The following is a 19022-nucleotide window of genomic DNA, read 5'->3' on the forward strand; positions in this document are numbered from 1 at the left end:
TTCCCAGGCATTCTTTCCTTCTTCATATTGTTATAAAGCTTTTCAATAGGTCTTGTATAAAAGCAATATAATGTTTTCATTATAAAAACAAAGTATGTTTAAGAATACTTTCAATACATATTTCAGTTTTTCATTATTTTGTTGAATTAAGATAAATCCCAACACTTCAAATTTGGACTTAGAAACTGAACTCACTGTCTTTATTAGAGGTTTCACATGTTTTACTTGGATGTAACAACACAACCAAAATATAGACTATAGCTTCAGGCAACCAGGAAATATATCCTAGTCCTATTTAGAAAAAATCTTAAAAAAAATAAATGAGATGTACTGAATGAAGGCACATTTTAGAACATCTGAAGAACAATTATCATGTTGGTGTATAAAAAGGAAGACAACTGCACTGGCTTTAGATGAGCAGATGGATTCAAATAATTTTCTGTATGATGCATCTCTAAATGAATATTTAAATTACTTTCCATAAAGGCAATTAATCTGCAGTTCTACCTAAAACAAACAAGCTTCACAATGACTTCAATGAAAGAGTGAAGTAAAATGTTGACATGAGTGATGACTCTTAGGTATTAAAAATCTGCTTGTGTGTAAACTGAAACTCAAAGCTCTCCACAGACATCCACGCTTAGTAAGGTTTATTCAAATGTTATATTTCTCTGAACAAGTGTCTTGAATCGTGTAACACAGAGTACATGGCTGGGTAGGAAAGGTTTTGTTATTCTACAGGTTACCAACAGAGAAGTGATACCGAGGCTGGTGATGTTTTGGGCATTATGAATGTTCAGAGCCTTCTTTGGGAGCCTTCCTGCTACACTGCTCGTTTAAATGGCTTTATTTATGCTAATATTGATTTACCTTTCAGTACACTGGGAATGCATTATGAATAAAACATCATCAATTTAGTGGTCTAACTGCAAAAGCAGTTGCCCAATGAACAGAGGCTGAAATGTCTAGAAGATAATTGAGTTACATGGTACTAAACAAAATACTACACTACAGCCTCTGACAAGCTGCTAATTTGCTAGAGTTGCTAATGTTTTCCACTGGCCTTTCCATATTGATACTGATTTGTATTGATGTAACTATGGTTTCATCTGACTACATGGAAGTTAGATTTTGATTCTTCATTGCATCCAACAAGATTCTTCAGACCTCTAGTTTGACCTCCAGCAGCAGGAGTTGGCTTTTAGATCCTGGGGCCCTTCCTCCATGTGTTATGTTTCTGAGTGCCTTAGGACACAGCCAAGGGCTGCTGCATGCTCCCAGGTGAAACTCTTCATTTCAGGAAGAACCCAGACTATGGCCACAGATTTGGCCCACAGTTTACAGCCACTCTGACACGCCCTCCTGAATACCCTGAGTAGACACCAGCTGATAAAGGCAGTCACATGGTGCAACTGGCTCTGCAATCACCACAGCAATTTGTGAGAACAAGGCAAGGAAACTTTCCAGGAGGCTTTAATGATAGTGTTCTTGACCTTGAATTAGACAGAATTGAAAAGCAGTGGAAAGCATTCTCAGTTTGCTTTTAACTAATAAGGAAGCCCTCAGTTTTTAATAAAAATACAGGCCAAAATCAAAAATGACTGATGAACCCTTCTCTGTTCTATAATTAAATTAATAGATCCAAAGGTACAAAATTCTGACACATATAAACACATTCACATGCTCATGATGGTCTTTAAAAGCACACATATCTTACAGCTCACCTAGAACACTATGATCTCATGGGTGTTGAAGAAGCTGTCAAGACACATTTTCCATAAACCTAAATGACAACTGTACTACTGTAAATCACAGTGTCAGCAGAGTTCACTCTAAAGAAGGAGAAAAGTAAAAGTCACAGTTGACATGGAGCCCTGGAAAATTCAAATTTTACAGCTGAATGTTTCAACAGATAACTAGGCAGAAAATGTACTGTGTTCTTTGCTTTTCACACTTTTCTCTCAGGTGAAGGAGAATGTTTTTTTCCTTAAATATATTCCCTTTGTGTAAAGTTTAAGAATACATATATTTTTTAGGTACATTAGCAGTCTGAAATCTATTTTCATCTGTGAGAAGCTTCCAGATGACATTACTGAGCTCATAAGAAATCTTTCTACATGTTTTTTTAAATCAAGTAATTATTAGAACTTAAGGAATATGAATTTAAATCGTGGTATACCTGGAGTGTTTTCCCATATTCAAATTAAAGCAGCAGTTCCAGATAGATTTCTACAAAGCATTTGCTGTAACTACTTAAGAAACTGTACTTCTTTATCTAGTTCAAAGGAAAGTAAATCTAGGGATACTATTGATAACTAATTTTTCTTCTCACACACTTGGCTAGATTTGGGAACTTCAGGCTAACTTTGTTAATTACAGTGCTTTCTAGCTGCTTGCAGCATTCTTGCACATTGATTTTGTGTACTGCTCCTCAGGGGGAAAAATTACCTTTAATCACTCAATAAAGTGAACCAGACACTGAAGCACTGTTGAAAGTCAAATGAGAACAACATTGGGATTGTAAAAAACTTCACACCTAACGAGTGGCAGTGTAATAACCATGTGCAGCTCTAACAGTGATCCAGTTCTGGACATCCTCTGGGGTCTGACACAGTTCTCAGTTAAGCCACTAAAAATCAGGCACTAAATTGCCTCATTTCCTACCAGCAGTTGAACTAAGGTAAGTGAGCTAGCAGCTCACAGCAGGATAATCTGAAAGAGGTGTTTGAAGCCACTACTTAGAAACAGAAATTACTTTAATGAAGGAACCAACTCCATCTCAACTTCTGAAAAAGTTATAAACAGAAGTAGACACAAATTTTTACTTAATTTTTGAATACAAAGTCTGGAATTAAGAGTCTTTCATTTATGCTAAATTTCACTAACAAAACATGATAAAAGGAACTGATCTCATACAGCAACTGTGCAGAATAATTTGTTCCTACCACCTCCTCAGTTCTCAAAGCTTCTGTCCCCACCCTGTAAACAGTAGTGTGGTTACGAGAGAAAATAGGAGAGGCAGTTCTGTCCCATGACTAATGAACAACTACTTTCTTGTAGTTTGGATTGAATATCTATAAGTGTTTATAGCACACTTCAAGTCAAAAAGATTCCTTTTATCAAGCATATTGGAATGAATTTATAATAGCCATATGCACTCATGAAAGATCCATGCTGTGTTTAATTGTGAGAAGCAGTGGTAACAGCAGTGGCAGAAAGTTCCATGGAATTACATATAATTTAGACCTCAATCCTCTCCATCGTGGACTAAGAACTCCTGTGTATTTTGTTATGGATGTTAATCTTGGATAGAGAGCTAGGGTTTGAAGCAGTCAGAGCCAATGCCAAGCTGCACAGCTCTTTTAGAGTTTTACCTCTTCAAAAGAGTCGTGAATTTGTGATTTGACAGTCCCATTCACTGAAAGGCCAGGAGAAGAAGGAAGAACTGACCTTTCTGAAATTGAAAAGGGGAGGCAGCTGTCATCCCCTTAATGTTTGCAAGGGAAAGGCAAATTTCTGTTTTCCACACCCCACTCCATTCTGCCTCCATGCCAGCAGCACATGGTGCAGTGACACACACAGGTTAGTTGCCTGCAGTCACAGAAATCTCTTCCCTTTGTTTTCCTACCATCTCCTACTGTTTACCTCCTGTGGGGAAAGCAGTTTAAGTGTCAGGATCTGCTCCTAAATGGGTGAACTGGAATTAAGCTAAACCAGCAACAGCACTTCACACAGCCCCACGCTTTCCCCCCTGCATGACTACACACAATACCTGCTGGCACCCTCCTTGAGAGAGCTGTCTTTGCTTAGCAGGAAAATAGTATTGCTTCAAAGGAGCTGTCAAACTCCTAACTTGTAATCTTTTCCCTTGAGGCTGGATCAATAGGACTGCAGGTTCAATACTTAGCAGAGCAAGAAGAAAGACCAATAAGGTGTCCAGCTGCTGGGAAACCAGGGAAATTTACTGACCTTGGCTCTGCAAGTGCTTTCTGGGCTTTAAATAGATAAAATAATAAATATAACTCAGTCTATCGTAAGCTGAAGCCTGTGAAATGGAAAGCACATTCTTGCAAGTGTGCAGGCAAAGGAACAAGAGCTGGAGGCATGGCTGATAAGCACTTAGATATAGACTAACAATAAGCAGGATATGAGCAATTCATCCAGGACTAGCAAGGTTCTAGACAGGATGCCTGTGGTATGCTAGAGGGGGTGATCAGGAAACACACAGATACAGCATTTAAAGATGCACAGTATGAGCTGAATGTCTTGTGCTGGTAGTGACTGACAGCTAAGCATGCCTTGTGCATGGATAAACTCCAACTCACACATACACAATGCCACTGGAAAGAGAAAGCATGGTCCAGCAGGTAAAGAACAGACTTCAGTGCATGTAAAAGGGCACCACTGCTCAGATTCAGGCTGCTGGACAGAGGAACAAGGCTTTCTGCATTTGCTTGGGTCACCATCAACAATCACTACAATTTCTTTCAGTCTTACCATAAACAACCTTTGTAGATGTCTGGGCTTTTTACTTGTATGCAACACTCCTTATTTTGTGTAAAAGTGTCACTTTTATATCTTTACATATGAGTTCTTCCAAATAACTCTTCCTCTTATATCACATGGTTTTTATAAATGATTCTTCATTTCCAAGCAGTAATAGCAGAGCTTTCTGTCCACACACCACTCCTTTTTTTTTTTTTGTAATGTGATAAAGCCTGAAGGAGCTGCAGTAATAGATAAATGTACTCACACGCAGACCAGTTCAAAATGGAGAGAGAATGGTAATGAAAAATTACAGGTAAATACAGTAAGCTACCATGATGGCTTACTAAACAAAATCATAATTGCTCAGAATGGCTGCTCTAATAGTAGCAGATGGAGAAGAATATCTTAAAAGTGTTTTAAATAAAGGGGGCAAGAAGTCTTCAGAATGTAAAGCAATTTGATTTTCAATATTTTTTCAGTAAATCCACCTGGGAGTAAACTCTCTGAAAAAGTTGCTGAATATTCTTCACAAATGCAAAGAACTGCCTGACACAAACTTGAAAAGATTTTAAAAAAAAATATTAGTTTTAACTAGCCCTGCACTGTATAGGCTCTGTACCTGACATGTTTGTGTCCATGAAACTGTTAACACACCACACCTGTTTCCCCTTTGGGATCACATGTTCTTGATTATCTCTCATTTTTAACGTCTACTATACCTGCTAAGAAAAACTGCTGCCTTCTATCTTCAGAACATGCCAAATCTTTAGAATACAGCTTCCAGTTAAAAAGCAGTCAAGAAGGACAATGTATTGTAAAAGAATAAGAAAGCTCATTTCACATTAGCAATTAGCCTATTTACATTAATTATTCAATTGCCTCATTCTACGATTTCCCTGATGTTCTTTCGTGCTTCCTTTCTCCTTGCAGCATGTTACAGCTCACATTACCTCACTTTGATACTTTGCTCCCTTCCAACGGGAGCCATGAGTCTAAAACATTTATTTTGTTTGCTAATAACCTGTCTGTGTAGACACTTTGGAGCTCTAATGGCGTAAGAAAAACAATTCCAAAGCCTTCAAAGGAACTGACAGACTGAAACAATCACTACGACCTAAGTAGAATGAATTAGTGTGTGAAGGATCATCTTATTTCTCAGAAAAGAGCAAAACACCTCCCTTTACTTATAAAAGAAGCTGAGAGCTGAGGAATCATTTGGGTTCTGTTATGTTATGGGTCTGGCTTGAGTTGAGACAACAATGAAGTACCAGAATCCACCACAGAACCTCAAAACTTAACTCCAAATACTGTGAGATCTTTGAAAAATACTATCAGAGCATTTACAGCAAATTTTTGATAGGAATATGTTCAGGAAATACAGAAAAATAATGTTCCAAAGCAAGTAAACAGATTATCATGACTCTAATAACATCTCTCATGCTTATATCCACCCACATAGAGAATATATATAAAACTGCAAGGACTGGTTCATATTTGGTGCCCCAAGAAAACCTCTATGTGTAGGTTATAAAAATTACTGCTTTATAATAAAGTGAAATTACAATATTGTTACTATTTAAATGCAATGGTACAAACCCAGCATGAGCCTATCCTCAGTCCTTCAAATGCAAGACAGATTTTCCAGCCACACAGAGGGTTTAGCAACCCCTCTGTATAATACACCAGGGGGCTCTCATTCATCCTGCAGCACCACTGTGACAGGAGTATCGTCATGCTGTGCCTGAATTCAGCAGAGATGGAAAGCACAGCTCTAAGCAGCCTTGGAAACTCCTGTGCTCCGTGTAACCACAGGATGGGGACAGCAGAGGTGACAGCTGAGCATACCTTTCCACTCAGGCCAAACTGCACTTCTCAACCAATTTTCTAATGTAAGGTTCTGTGATGAGAGTGTCATTTGGTGTCCAAACTTATTCCACATCTGTTCTTCCTGCCAAGATTCCCAACAAAGGAAACACTCATTCCTACCAAAGTTTTCTGAGAAAACCATACAGATTGGGTATGGTGATTGACACTAATTGACTGTGGCATTACTTCTTTTACATAAAATCAACCAGGTGGCAGTAACTGCAGCTTGTGTTAACCTGGGTGTATCCCTGCAGCAGCCACAAGCCACAAAGTCTACGGATATTTGATCTGCTGGTCACAACTGTGTCAGTCCTCTCTGAGAGCTGACTGGCAGACAACAGAGAACTCTACCTTTTTGATAAAGGGAGTAAAACATAATCCCTGCTAAATCTATCATCTTGGAAGTATCCTTTTCTTTTTTAATCTTTCCCAGACAATGGTTCAAAATAAATTTTGATATTCTGTAATCCTTTTTTTAATCTCACACTTTCCCTTCTCCATTTACTTGCATAAATTAGAGACCTGGAGCTGTCCTGCAAAGGTGTGCAACATAACAGGTACATTGTCATACACAATTTTTATTTGAGTCAGGAATTCTCTGATTCCATTCCAGATGTTTCCCAGTCACAGTTCCAGAATGTTTTAGATACCAAGCCTTGCATATAACTATTTTTTTGCATCCTTCAGTTCCCGTGGAAGACAGTGAAAAGCTCTCAGTGATTTCAGGAGACTTTAAACAAATTTTTTATCTTTTTTTCTGACAAAATACTACATCAACTACAATTCTAGAAGTGACATAAATCCCAGACCCCTCGGGCTCCGTTTACTTAAGCAGATATGTACACTTTCTCAAACAGAAGTAAAACCTAGACAATGATAAAGCAGTGAATTATAAAATAGATCATTAATATCGAGAAGGCTGTACTTCTGCTGGATTTACTTGCTTTACATCTTCCTAGAAAGCATTTATTAAAAAACTGGAAGATTCCTCTTCAAGAGCAAAAGAAAGAGCATGCTTTTGTGCTCAAAGCAGCAAACTTTATTCACTGTTGGAGGTTTTTCAAACAAACCACTGCCGTTTCTGTGTCCTTTAAAAATGTTACAATACAAGCTATATTTTATAAGATACATTTCCCACAGTTCAGCTATATGAATGTGCCCACTGCCCTTTGCTGCTGCTCAAGGATCCATAATGAATAGACCTTCAGAAATATTCAGCTCCTTTACTGAGAACGCCTGATTTGCAGAACCATTATCACTATTTCAGTGTGCTAGATGTTCCTCTTGAAAACAAGTTTCTTCTTGAAAACATTAGCCATCTGAAGTTAAACCTTGATCTGTAAACATCTGCAACACGTTCCTGTTAAACTGAAAATTTTCTCTTCCCTGGCTCCCCTGATGGGAGAGATTATTCACCTTCTGCATCTCTCAGCATTCCTTCAATCCATCCTTCGACCTGCTCTGATCAGCTCCTCCACAGATGCCTGAACTACACCACCACTCTGAATTCCCCTGGTAAAATAGTTCTTCTCCACAGCAGCACCCATGCTGCTGCAATTATGTTTTAAAGGTACAGCCTTTAGGGTAACTACCTCATGTTTCCAGATCTGTGATACCAGCCTCTGAAGTTTCCTTTCAACCTGAAGGCAAGTGGAGACCCGATAGTGCTACAGCAGATGCTTGGCAAGCATGCACACAGCCACCTACAGACAGGCAATGAATAAATTCTGTGCTATGCTCACTACACACCTGAGAGATCCCTGTTATACTGTGTATGAGCAGCAACAATCCTAAAACATTGCTCTCCACTAAAGCTGGGGAAATACTTCGAGATCAACACCCTCTGCAAAGACCAGCACTCCTATATTCTGAATGGAAAATAACCAAATGCAGAACACAGTATGTGAGGGTGAAAAGTCTAACATCTGAAGTTAAAAATATCAAAAGTATCAAAAGTAACAGCTGAAAAACTAATTGGAATGAAAAAAATTGCTGAAACAGATTCCAAACACAAGAGAAAGGTTAAAGGACAAATGAAAGAGCCAACATGGAAATAATACCTGTTTCAGCCACCTGCAACCTTTTGTTAAATATGGGATTATGGGATGAGGAGTCTTTAGTTTTGTTGCCATATGGAATTCTATCCCCAGTGTCTTATGCCTGCAATAAACTGAAAACTACAATTTGCTAATGTCTGTGACAGTTTGGCAAAACTCTTCAACCTATAGGGAAGGCTGATAACTTTCCCTTTACTTGGCATGGGTCCCACAGCAGTTTGAAAAGAAAAATCCAGCTCAAAGCTAAACTTGGCCAAAACAAGGAATGTGTTCCTCTTTCCAGCCTGTTTGAGACACAACTCTCCTATCCTAAACACCAATCTACTGTCCTGCTTTCCCAGCAACTGGGATCTTAGCAAAGAATGCTCTTAATTCAGACTAGCAAAAACCTTTCATGTAACTTGATACAACATTAGAATGCCCTTATAAGTTTGATTCATATGCTCATACTCATCAATTAGCAGGTAGGAAATCAGAACACAATTATTAACTTTCTGGTCATCACACTGTACAGAATTTACCTTTAATTAAATTTAGACCAATTTCTTAATTTTCATAGTCAAAAAAATTGAATAATATTTCTTTTCATTCAAACCTTAGGCAACTATTAGACAATACAAAATAAATAGACACTGATTACATTAAATCCCAAGACAGTGCTGGTGACATCTTAATCCCTTGCTCTGATTCTTGTTTGTTCTAACAGTTTGAGAATTGAGTGTAATTGCACTGTGGCCACAAAGTGGGCATAAGCTCCTTTAAAAAAAGGTTCATTGCTTCACAACCAAAAAGAAGTAAAGATCATATCATATAATTTTATGATGTATGTCAGGATTAAAATTGGCTTTAATTTATAAAAAAGATTGAAAATAGATATTTAATTATTTTTTCTTTGCAAACTTAAAAAAATCATTCTAGATTGGAAGGGCAAATGAACTGGGTTTTGGCAGGGACCTGTTACTCAAACAGAGCAAAAAAAGATTGAATTTACATCCAGAATTCAGCTTTACATTACAGTTTGTATCTTTAACATGTCAATTTTTTTAAATGAAGAAAACAGTAAAGCCTATTTAAAATGAGCTTAAAACATCTGCTGAAATTTAGATAACTGATGATAATTTCAAGAGACAAAGAGAGATGGATTAAATTGAAGCTGATATTCATTTAAGGAGTAACTTTTCGTGAATAAAGAAAGAAGTGTTCTGATTTGAAAGACTTTTTGTTACCCCAGATTTTACTATTCTGCTTCAAATGAAACATTTTGTAGGGATTCTTCAAATGAAGACAAAAGGAAAACCTCAGGTACATTAAGCATGCCATATGTTTCATGTACCATGAAAATGCCCCAGATAATGCATATTTTTAAACAGAATCCACATAAGTTTGACAACTTAAAGTGGAAAATAAGCCCAATATATGAGGATAAAGACATTTTGCATCATTATTTTTACTTTGCTACTTTAGCTAAATACATCTGTCTCAAGGCTTCATCTCTATATAACCAGAATATGTTGTATGTCCACTGTACAATTTGAAGACAGTGAATCATCTAATGCTTAACTTCAGCTAAAAAGCTGAAACCTGACAGTCAAAGCAGGCAAGCCAAGCTCTATTGACCCTGGCAAAAACGTGTAATTCTGTAATAAACTGATATCTACTTTTTCAGTACTGCTGCAATAGCTCTCTTAGTGCATTGCATTCAAAAAGCCCTTTACATGAGGCAGAATACTAAACTCCCATTTAATGGTCCAAAACTGAGATATAAGAAAATACAGAAGTTGCTCAAGGATGTGAAGGACCTGATTATACCTGTTGTGAGACATGCTCAAGGCAGCCCCAGTGGCTCGAGTTCTCAGCTGTAATTCTGGGTTTTCTGGAATGGCTTTCATTTGTACTGCCAATTTCTTATACAAGGCAAATATATTCTGCTGTATTTTTGTTCACAAACAAAAATCACAAAAAAATCATATTTAATGTCCTGGTTCCCTGAATACAATACAAAATAACAAGAGGGCCAGGAGTTGGACTCGATAATCCTTGTGGGTCCCTTCCAACTCAGCATATTCTGTGATTTTGTTTGGTTTTCCTCAGAGTTTGTGTCCATCACAAACTGTAACATAGACACCACATAACACTACCAAACATTGACTACTGCATCTGTAATAACCTCTTTAGATTCCACTGCTGCAGAAGAGTTACAAGACAGTGGAGCTGTTCACAATTTACAGTTGTAACAATTAACCTGACCAGAGCTGTAGAAGCCAAAACAACTCATGCAGGAAATAGGTACCAAAACATCAGTGACATGGGTCCCTGCAAAGAAAACCACTGAGCTTTAGGGTGGGAGTGTATCTTAATTATCTTTTGTCAGGCTCGTGGAGTGAGAGAAGGAAAAAAGAGGTAATTTGCTTACTTTTATAAGTCATTACGTTCAGTTTCTCAAGATGTGAGCAGCCTGACCTGAGAAACCAAAGAATGATCATGAATGTCTCAGTTCTTGCAGTGATTAACAGACTAATTCAAAAGCCACTGAAATTAGTAGAAAGACTGCACAGGCATTGGCTTAACTCCAGACACCTCCCTAACTGTAAGCATAAATTATGTTCATAACTACTCCCGGCAATTTATATGGATGTGAACTTCCCACACGCAGGGAAAACATTTATCACTGGATCATACAGAAAGATCCTGGTTGGAAGCACTTTTGGCAAATCTTCACAAATGAAATTTTAATCAGTTTGCCTCTCAGAAAGCAACCACACCAAATGGCTTCTCTAAGAAAAAAAACAACAGTGTCTGCATCATTGTTCATAAGAAATGAAAGTATGTAGCATTTACAAGCTATACATGACTGACTTCAGTGTCTTTGACTAATTAAGCCAGTGAAAATACCAGCTTGTTTATGTCTTTTAACACAGGGATTTGTGTATCATAGAAATCTGAAGTATATGAAACACTAAACTTATTCAGAAATTTCCTTGCCTGGTTCACTTCAGAACACCCACACAACTTCATCTTAGGGTTGGAGAATCACGAATCAGATGAGGGTCAGCTTAGTGCTTTGAACAAAGCAATAAACTCATCAAAAGCAGCAATGGAAAAAAAAATTGAGATTTAACTTTAAAGTCTTGCTAGTCCCTCAATTATGTCAGCTATTAAGCCAGAACTCTTTTTTTTTGATGTCTAAGATTACTGACTATAAAGATCATTGCTAATACCTATGAAAGTAAGATGTCTTACCTGTGAATTTGATATCAAAGATTCAGCTGCATAGCAAATGCTATACAAAGCAAAAGTCTCAGAGATGCTAGCAACCTCAGCAGATAAGACAGCAGATTTTGGATCTGCACATTTCCCATTTCAGGAAAACTGCCTAAAATTATACACTCTTAATTATTTTTGAGGGAAAAAAATCAATAATTTTTGTTTGCAAAAGAAAGCAAGGAATAAAAAATGCTAGCCCAGCTTATAAAGTATAACAAGGATTAAAAAGATATGAGTTCAAGTAATTCTTGCAAATCAGGTAAATAAAAACCGTGAATGTCAGTCATCCACATACCATATCACTGTAGTATTTTCCAGTTAATTTTGGAGTACTTCTCACCCTATGTTGGTCTCAGTACCCTTGATTGGCTTGCTATTTTGCTGCAAGAATATTTTGGCAAAAATATTCCTGAAAAAAACTTTGGTGATATGAGTCCCAAATAGGTCTACTTAATTACTAAAAAGAAAACAAGAAAATCCTATGCAAGTAGCAGGAAAGATGCACAAATCTGGTTTTAACAGGCACTCGGTTTCACCATGTCAGTAGACTTTGCTTTTTAGGATGAAAGCTGGCAAAATTCATTTCCTGAGCAGATGCTCCCACCAAATGAGGGCCCAGGTATTACCATGGAACCACTGAGCAATCCTGTTGGTATTCCTCTCAAAGCCAGCCCGCCGAGGGATCTGCTCCTCCCTGAACCAGCGAACGATGACGTCTCGGGAGAAGGGCCGAGATGGGCGCTCCCAGATGTTACTGCATGGAAAGACACAGCACCAGCAGTGTGTGAAAACAAGGGACAATATAAATATTAATCCTTTTTTACATATTTACAAAACACACAGCTGCAACTTCACTTTTTAAAATTTGTTAAAATTACTTTGTGTTTTTACGGAAACCACAGTGGTGTGATTTTTATATTCGCAATGGCACCTTAAACATTTTCTTACAGAATTTAAAATGAAAAACAATTTACCACAATAGAAGTTTCAGTCAGCTTTCCTTTTCCACCTCATTTTTATTCCAGTGTAAATATTGCCAAGCAATTTTTTTTTTTTTAGTATATTCCTTTTTACTGGCAAAAAACTCTAAATCAGTATCAGCTATAATGCACTCTGTCTCCAAACACAAAACACTAAGTACAACAAAGGGAATGTTTTGTTTAAATTTTTATGTTTCCTTTGCATTCTCTACTTGCCTGCCTTACTCTTTCTACTACTTTCTATGCGTTTAGCTAGTAGGAATCATTCTCCAGTTTGCATTCTTTTCCTCTCCTGCAATTCATTGTGCTCCCTAAATAGTCAATGAAAGATTAATAAATACCAAAGACACTTGGTTTTGCCTGAAAAAAATCTATAAAAAAACTAAAAGCCTCTGAAACGTAGGACTGCTCTCTTAAAAAAAAAAAAGCTGTTAAGCAGCAGACAGCAACAGAGAGCAGCAGCAGCAGACAGCAGCAGCTCGAGGCTTAAGACTTGCGTAAGAATTTGTCCATTTGACTTCTCAATATCACAGCTTCATATACTGATCTCACACTGTCTTTTCAAGGACTCATCTCTGTGTGAACTCTAAGAAATCTGCCTGAAAAATAAATGGCATTTAGCTTGCATTAAATCTGTTTTTCTTTTCCTTTAAACATTCTTTTTCTGATCACCAGGAAATAGCAAAACTGAGGACTCCCGAAAATTGAATAGCTTGTTGAAATGGTGGGGATTGAAGAGGGAGCAATTCAACAGAAAACAAAATCACTGCAGCACAAACCAACCTGGACGCTGCAGACAGAGACAGCAAAGGACTCGCACTGTTGTTGTTCAGTTTGATCTCCTGCTCATTGTTGAGGTTTGTCCCCTGGAACAAATGACTCAGGCCAGCCACTCTTCCCTTCTGGATGGCCCGCAGCGATTGCCGCCGGTACTCGTCCCGCGCCCTGCGCGCTTGGTGGCTCCTCTCCTCGTCGGCAGCCTTGGAGCGGCGCACTGGGCAGGAGGAGAGGGAGGAGAGATTGAGAAACACAAGCAGCCATTTGCTGCTTACAGAGCTGCTTAGTGCCTTTATTCCTTTATGAGCTGATTTGAAAAATGTATAAATTGCCACGCATTACCAAAGGTGGATAACTGGATGACTTCCCTGATGCTTCAAACACAGGCCCACCATGAGAAGGAGCCTCAAATTATCAATGATCTGACCACTACTGGCAGCAACTGAGACTCTACATATTGTGATTAAATCTGACACTTCTTTTGGCTGTAATAAGAGAAATTCTGCTTGAGGACATCTTTCCCCCTGGAAGTGCACCAAGTGCTATGTTTCAAGAAAAGATGTTAATTACTGCTTAAAATTAAGTCTGTGTCTAACAGAGTTCTTTGCCACTATGAACACAACTAGAATTGAAGGGTCAACTCCCAAAATTTGTCATTATAAAAACTGACATGTAGGTTGCACTTTGTCAGTGCTGTTTTCTTTCTGAAAGGCATATGCTATTTTTGTCATGGTACTTATAATCACAGACATCTCCAACTTGAAATTCACAGTCTAAAAATTGTTTCAGTAACAATGGATAAATAAATAGCCATTGGAAAGAGCATGCTGATGCTATGGATGGGGCTGTCTCACACTTGAGTCTCTGAAATTGTGTATGGAGGACCAGAATTCATGCTGGAGATTTTAATACACACCTAACAATGGCACTGACCAGGGAGTTAGCCATTTCTGTAACCTGAAATGAGACTGCTGCTCTGGCCACTGTGGCTCAGGCATCTTTCACTAAAGCTTCTTCATTTGAAAATTAATGTTGCAACAATCCTTTCTTTGACATGGTATAACTTAAATGCACCAAGAATTCTACTGCAAATAGTCATCATCTATCAGCTCTTTTCTGGTGCCTCAAGCCCCATTTGGATGATGCTTTTGAGTCACAAATAACTGCAGGCAGGCAAATTATTCCAGTGCAAAACAAACCTTTAACATACAGTGAAGCAAATATTAAAGGAGCTAGCTATGGCCTCCAGTTGCAATTATCAGTCCTGCCATGACTATCCTGGCTAGATCATACCCAGTTCATAAAGTGTACACGCCATTTCCTACTCCCCTGTGACTGTACCTGAGACTAGGAATGCATTATACAATACCAGACAGCTGCATTTCATTAGGCTGCTTGCATCCCTCTGGTTTACACTCCCAATTTAAAGCAAGCAGAAGTATAACTGGATTTAACTTCCAAATTCTGAGCAGGATTAATGGAATCAAGAAATAAAAGCACTCAAAGCCAAATGAAATGAAATAAAACCTTGTGGGCAAGTGAGGGAAAGAGAAAAGACCTTTAAGCTTAAAATTATATAATATAATCATAAGCAGAAAGATATGAAGGACTAAAAGCTCATCAAGATAGCATAATAAACGAGTCATAGATGCTTCATATGCATAAAACTGGCAGGACTTCAGTTTCACTTAACTACATACCCTGCAGTTTTGGCTAAACATAGTAACAAACAAATGTACAGCACAGGAAACACAAGTAACAGACTTCACTATTGATCTCACAGATCATTATTTTTAAGGGTAGATAATGTCATTTACATATACTGCTTCAATGGCCCGAGTATTTCTGTGATTTATCCCTTATAAAGCCACTCAGTAATGGTCACTTTAAACGTGAACTTTGTTTTTGCAGCACAAGGAGAGACTGCAAGGAAGATGAGTGCAATGCAGCTTTGCAAGACATCTAGAAACTCACAACTGTTTGTCACAATCACAATATTCAGATTGAGGGCAGACTGCCTGGAGCTTGCTGGGACTCTTTTCTACTGATGTACACGCTGCCTGGCAATGAGAAAGGCAGGGTATCTTCACGCCCCACTTCCATCACTCCTTTCAATAGACATTCCTATTGCATTTTTGCTAGCCAACAAATCTGCACCATCAGAAGTCAGTGACCCAGGCTACATTTTCCCAAACTATCAAACTTTAGGACTTCTTATCACCAAAGTATGGGGTGAGGCAGCATAGTTTGCAACTGTTAAATATCAACATTCAGAAAACCTTTTGAAAGTGTGTGTGACATGCAGGCTTCCCTATGGATACATACACATGTATGTGTGTGTGTTTACATTTATCTGCATACCCATACATGTGTACATGTGTCTGTACATACATAAGGATAGGGAAGGCTGCATAGATATCGAGATTTTATACACAGAATCATCTCTTTCATGTTATGAAGAATTTTTATTGAAATTTCCCAACTGAGGTATCTGAAGAATTGTATCATTGACCATAGAGATGCATAGGATCTCTTAATCCATTTTTTTCTCATTACTGGAGTCCTGATTTTCTCCCTATCCCATTCCTTATAGTTACTCCCAAATACATCCCTCTCTTTCCTCTACCTGTAAAGTTGTCTAGCACAGCTTCAACTGTGGACCTGTGTTCCTGTGTTACCCTAAATTTCTTTTCATCTCTGACTGGTCAAGGGGCTTTGTGGGCAAATAATCAAAGTCACTAGCATTAATAACCATGTTTGGTGACTGGAAATAGTATTGGGGATAAAGCAGTCTCAGTCAGGAATCTACAGAAAGGTTTTCCACTACACCCCAGACAAAATGATATATACCACATGAACCATCCTCCCACACTGACACTTCCCACAAATTGATCTATCTTGAGAAAGTCACTCAGAGTCTGAAGGTAAATCTGGATGTATTTCAGGAGCAGGTTTTTCTTACAATAGAATTTCATGACTATTCATATTTCTCTCTGTGGCTTTGAACCCATCTCACTAGGAAGAAGAACTTTATGTCTGGATCAAGTCTAGCACAAATATTTTAAGATAGAAGAAGCCAAAATTCTACATTACTTGTATTTTGAGACACATTGTAGCCTTTCTGGTAATAAGAAAGCAAAGGTAGTCAGGAATTCTAGTACTGTCTTAAGAAGAAACAGATTATTTTTCTTAGCTGGCTGTCCTTTAACAGCAAATTTACTTTTGGCACGACCCCTGTGAAAAACATGAGTAGTGTAGTCAGTCAATATCCTCAGTAGGGAGATTAGATATCTGGGAAAAAAACCCTAAAAGCTCTGAATCACCACAACAGATCCATATATCTAGCATAAAGAATTACTACAAATAATAATTTACATACTCTTACATCTTTCTTTTATTTTATGGAATAATATAAGGACTGACAAGATGGGGAAATGAGGAATTTGTCAAGCTCATGGAAGATCTACAGTTCAGCCAGGTCCTGTAAGACCAGCTCCAAGACCAGTTTTCTCTTCTGGTGTTATCACAACAGGTACATCCTCCAGTGCTTATAAAATGAAGAAAAATTCTGTCCTCATGGAAATTGGAGCTTGTGTAGGAATGCCTGAGCTGCTCAGAGAGGTGTGTACCACTGTGACTGGAGCCTCAGCACAGCAGGCCAAAACTGGGCAACCAAACCTTCCTGGAAAACTGGTAAATACATCCAAGACAGGTCCGTGCTGCCATCATTATCCAGTTGTTATTGCTGGAAATGAATAGTTTAAGCCAGCTCAGACATGTCACTGTGCCCTGCAGTGTGAACAAACCAAGAGCAATCCACAGAACTGGGTGTGCAGGGGCTCTTTGGATCCTAGAGGGGTCAGCTTGAGTTCCCCTTATTTTCCCTGAACAGTTTATGAGAATCTATTCTTTCTCTATGCTCACCTAAGCTGCCTTTTGCAAGACTATCTTCTATATTTGCTTAGAATTGGGAAATCCCTATTATCAAAGTTCTAATACCAAATATTTTGATATAGATGTGGATTAATTCATACTGTGCTGCAACTGAACTTGATCAAATCATTTGTGAAAGACTAGGAACTCTCCATTTTCTATTTTGTGCTTTTCAAGAGCTTTAATTTACAGTCAGATATGTGAAAGCAGGAGAAAACCCAAACATATGCCATGAATATGCATTGTAATTTTTAAATTATTTTGTTTTAGCTTTCCTGTTGTTAAAAAATCTTGGAAGCTTCTTTATGAGCTATTTACAATGACTACCTGATAGATAAAAGTCAATCTTCAGATTTTCTGAGTGCATATACAAATCACGCAGTGTTTTTATCCCTTTCCTATTTGGAAAATAAAACTTCCCACAAATACTCTGCAATATGGCTTCTGCTCAGCAATCTTGTCTGAAAGCACATGAATAATCCCACTCCTATTCAACAGTGCACTGTGAGACCTATTGGAGTTCAGGGGGCACATACTTAAGGTTGAGCACTTGCTCAGTTAATGCATAGCTAACTGGGGACCACTCACTTTGAAATTCAGCATTTTATCAGTGCTCCTGCCAGTAAACTCACTTGAATTTTTGGGGAAGATAAATACCAAATGAATTCTTTTAAAAGTCAGGCAAAATAAATTTGTAGACACATTTGTAGAAGAACATAAAAATATAACAATATAAAAGAAGTTATAAGGAATCAGCCTGGTATCCTTCTTCCAAGAGAGACCAAAAGTCAGTGCTCAGGGAAAGACATAAGAATAGATCAACTCACTGATCTCTGTCTACATTTTTACTGGAATAATTTTTTTCAGGAGATGAATGAAGCTGGTCAGATGGTATCTGAGCACTTTCCTGCCTGATGCGGTTTGCAGGGGTTTGCAAGTCTATTAACAGAATGCCTTTTGCAATATTCAATCAGATGAATATTCACGCTACAGCTTTTCCTATCATGTTTCACAAATTCTTTTTTTGCTTTCACAGAGAGAGGCCACACTTAAATACACTAGAAACCTGAAAAATGGGACAGCACACAGAAAGGTCCCAAACTAACCAGAATATGTACCCTCTGCTGTACAAGCTTAGTTTTAGTTCTCATTTCTCAGTTTCAAAAAATAAGAGTTTTGAACAGTAGACCCTCTCAATCAGTCTTTTCCACTATTCATCTTTTCCTTTGCCAACCAATATCCCTGCTGCACTTAGCAATTTACACCTGGCCTCTAAAATACCCCAATATATATCTTTTATGTGAAATCAAAGTGCAAAATTGCTCTTCCAACATCATTTTTCCCTTTTAGCACTGATTTCCCAAGTTATTCTACATTTGTTATTTAGTATACTGAAAAGCCCTAAAATCATGTATTTCAATTAACACAGCAGTTCTATGGGCCATTATTGTTCTTTGGCAAACAGCAGAGGCAAACTGAACCAAACAACAGAACCTAATATTAGCACCACTTTGCTTATTGCCTTGGCAATTGAGGAATAATGTGAGGAGGAGAGATGAATCCTCATCACATTCTGAATTCCATCTACTAAATGAATTAGTAGTGTCATCAATATCATTGCTACATTTCTCTCCCCAATACCTGCTCTAGCACTACA

General features: G+C 38.0%; 1 protein-coding gene across 1 annotated transcript in view; it reads right to left on the reverse strand.

Annotated features, from left to right (window-relative positions):
• The window catches only part of SH2D4B (SH2 domain containing 4B), a 59103-nt gene that overhangs the window by 15348 nt on the left and 24733 nt on the right, over positions 1 to 19022 (reverse strand). Inside the window, exons 5-6 of the mRNA XM_069019212.1 lie at positions 13439 to 13649; positions 12302 to 12429 (exon numbers count right to left, since the gene is read on the reverse strand). Coding sequence (XP_068875313.1) covers positions 12302 to 12429; positions 13439 to 13649 — 339 coding nt within the window. The remainder of the gene's footprint in view (positions 1 to 12301; positions 12430 to 13438; positions 13650 to 19022) is intronic.

The sequence above is a fragment of the Aphelocoma coerulescens genome, chromosome 6 (assembly GCF_041296385.1).
Source record: "Aphelocoma coerulescens isolate FSJ_1873_10779 chromosome 6, UR_Acoe_1.0, whole genome shotgun sequence".
Lineage (NCBI taxonomy): Eukaryota > Metazoa > Chordata > Aves > Passeriformes > Corvidae > Aphelocoma > Aphelocoma coerulescens.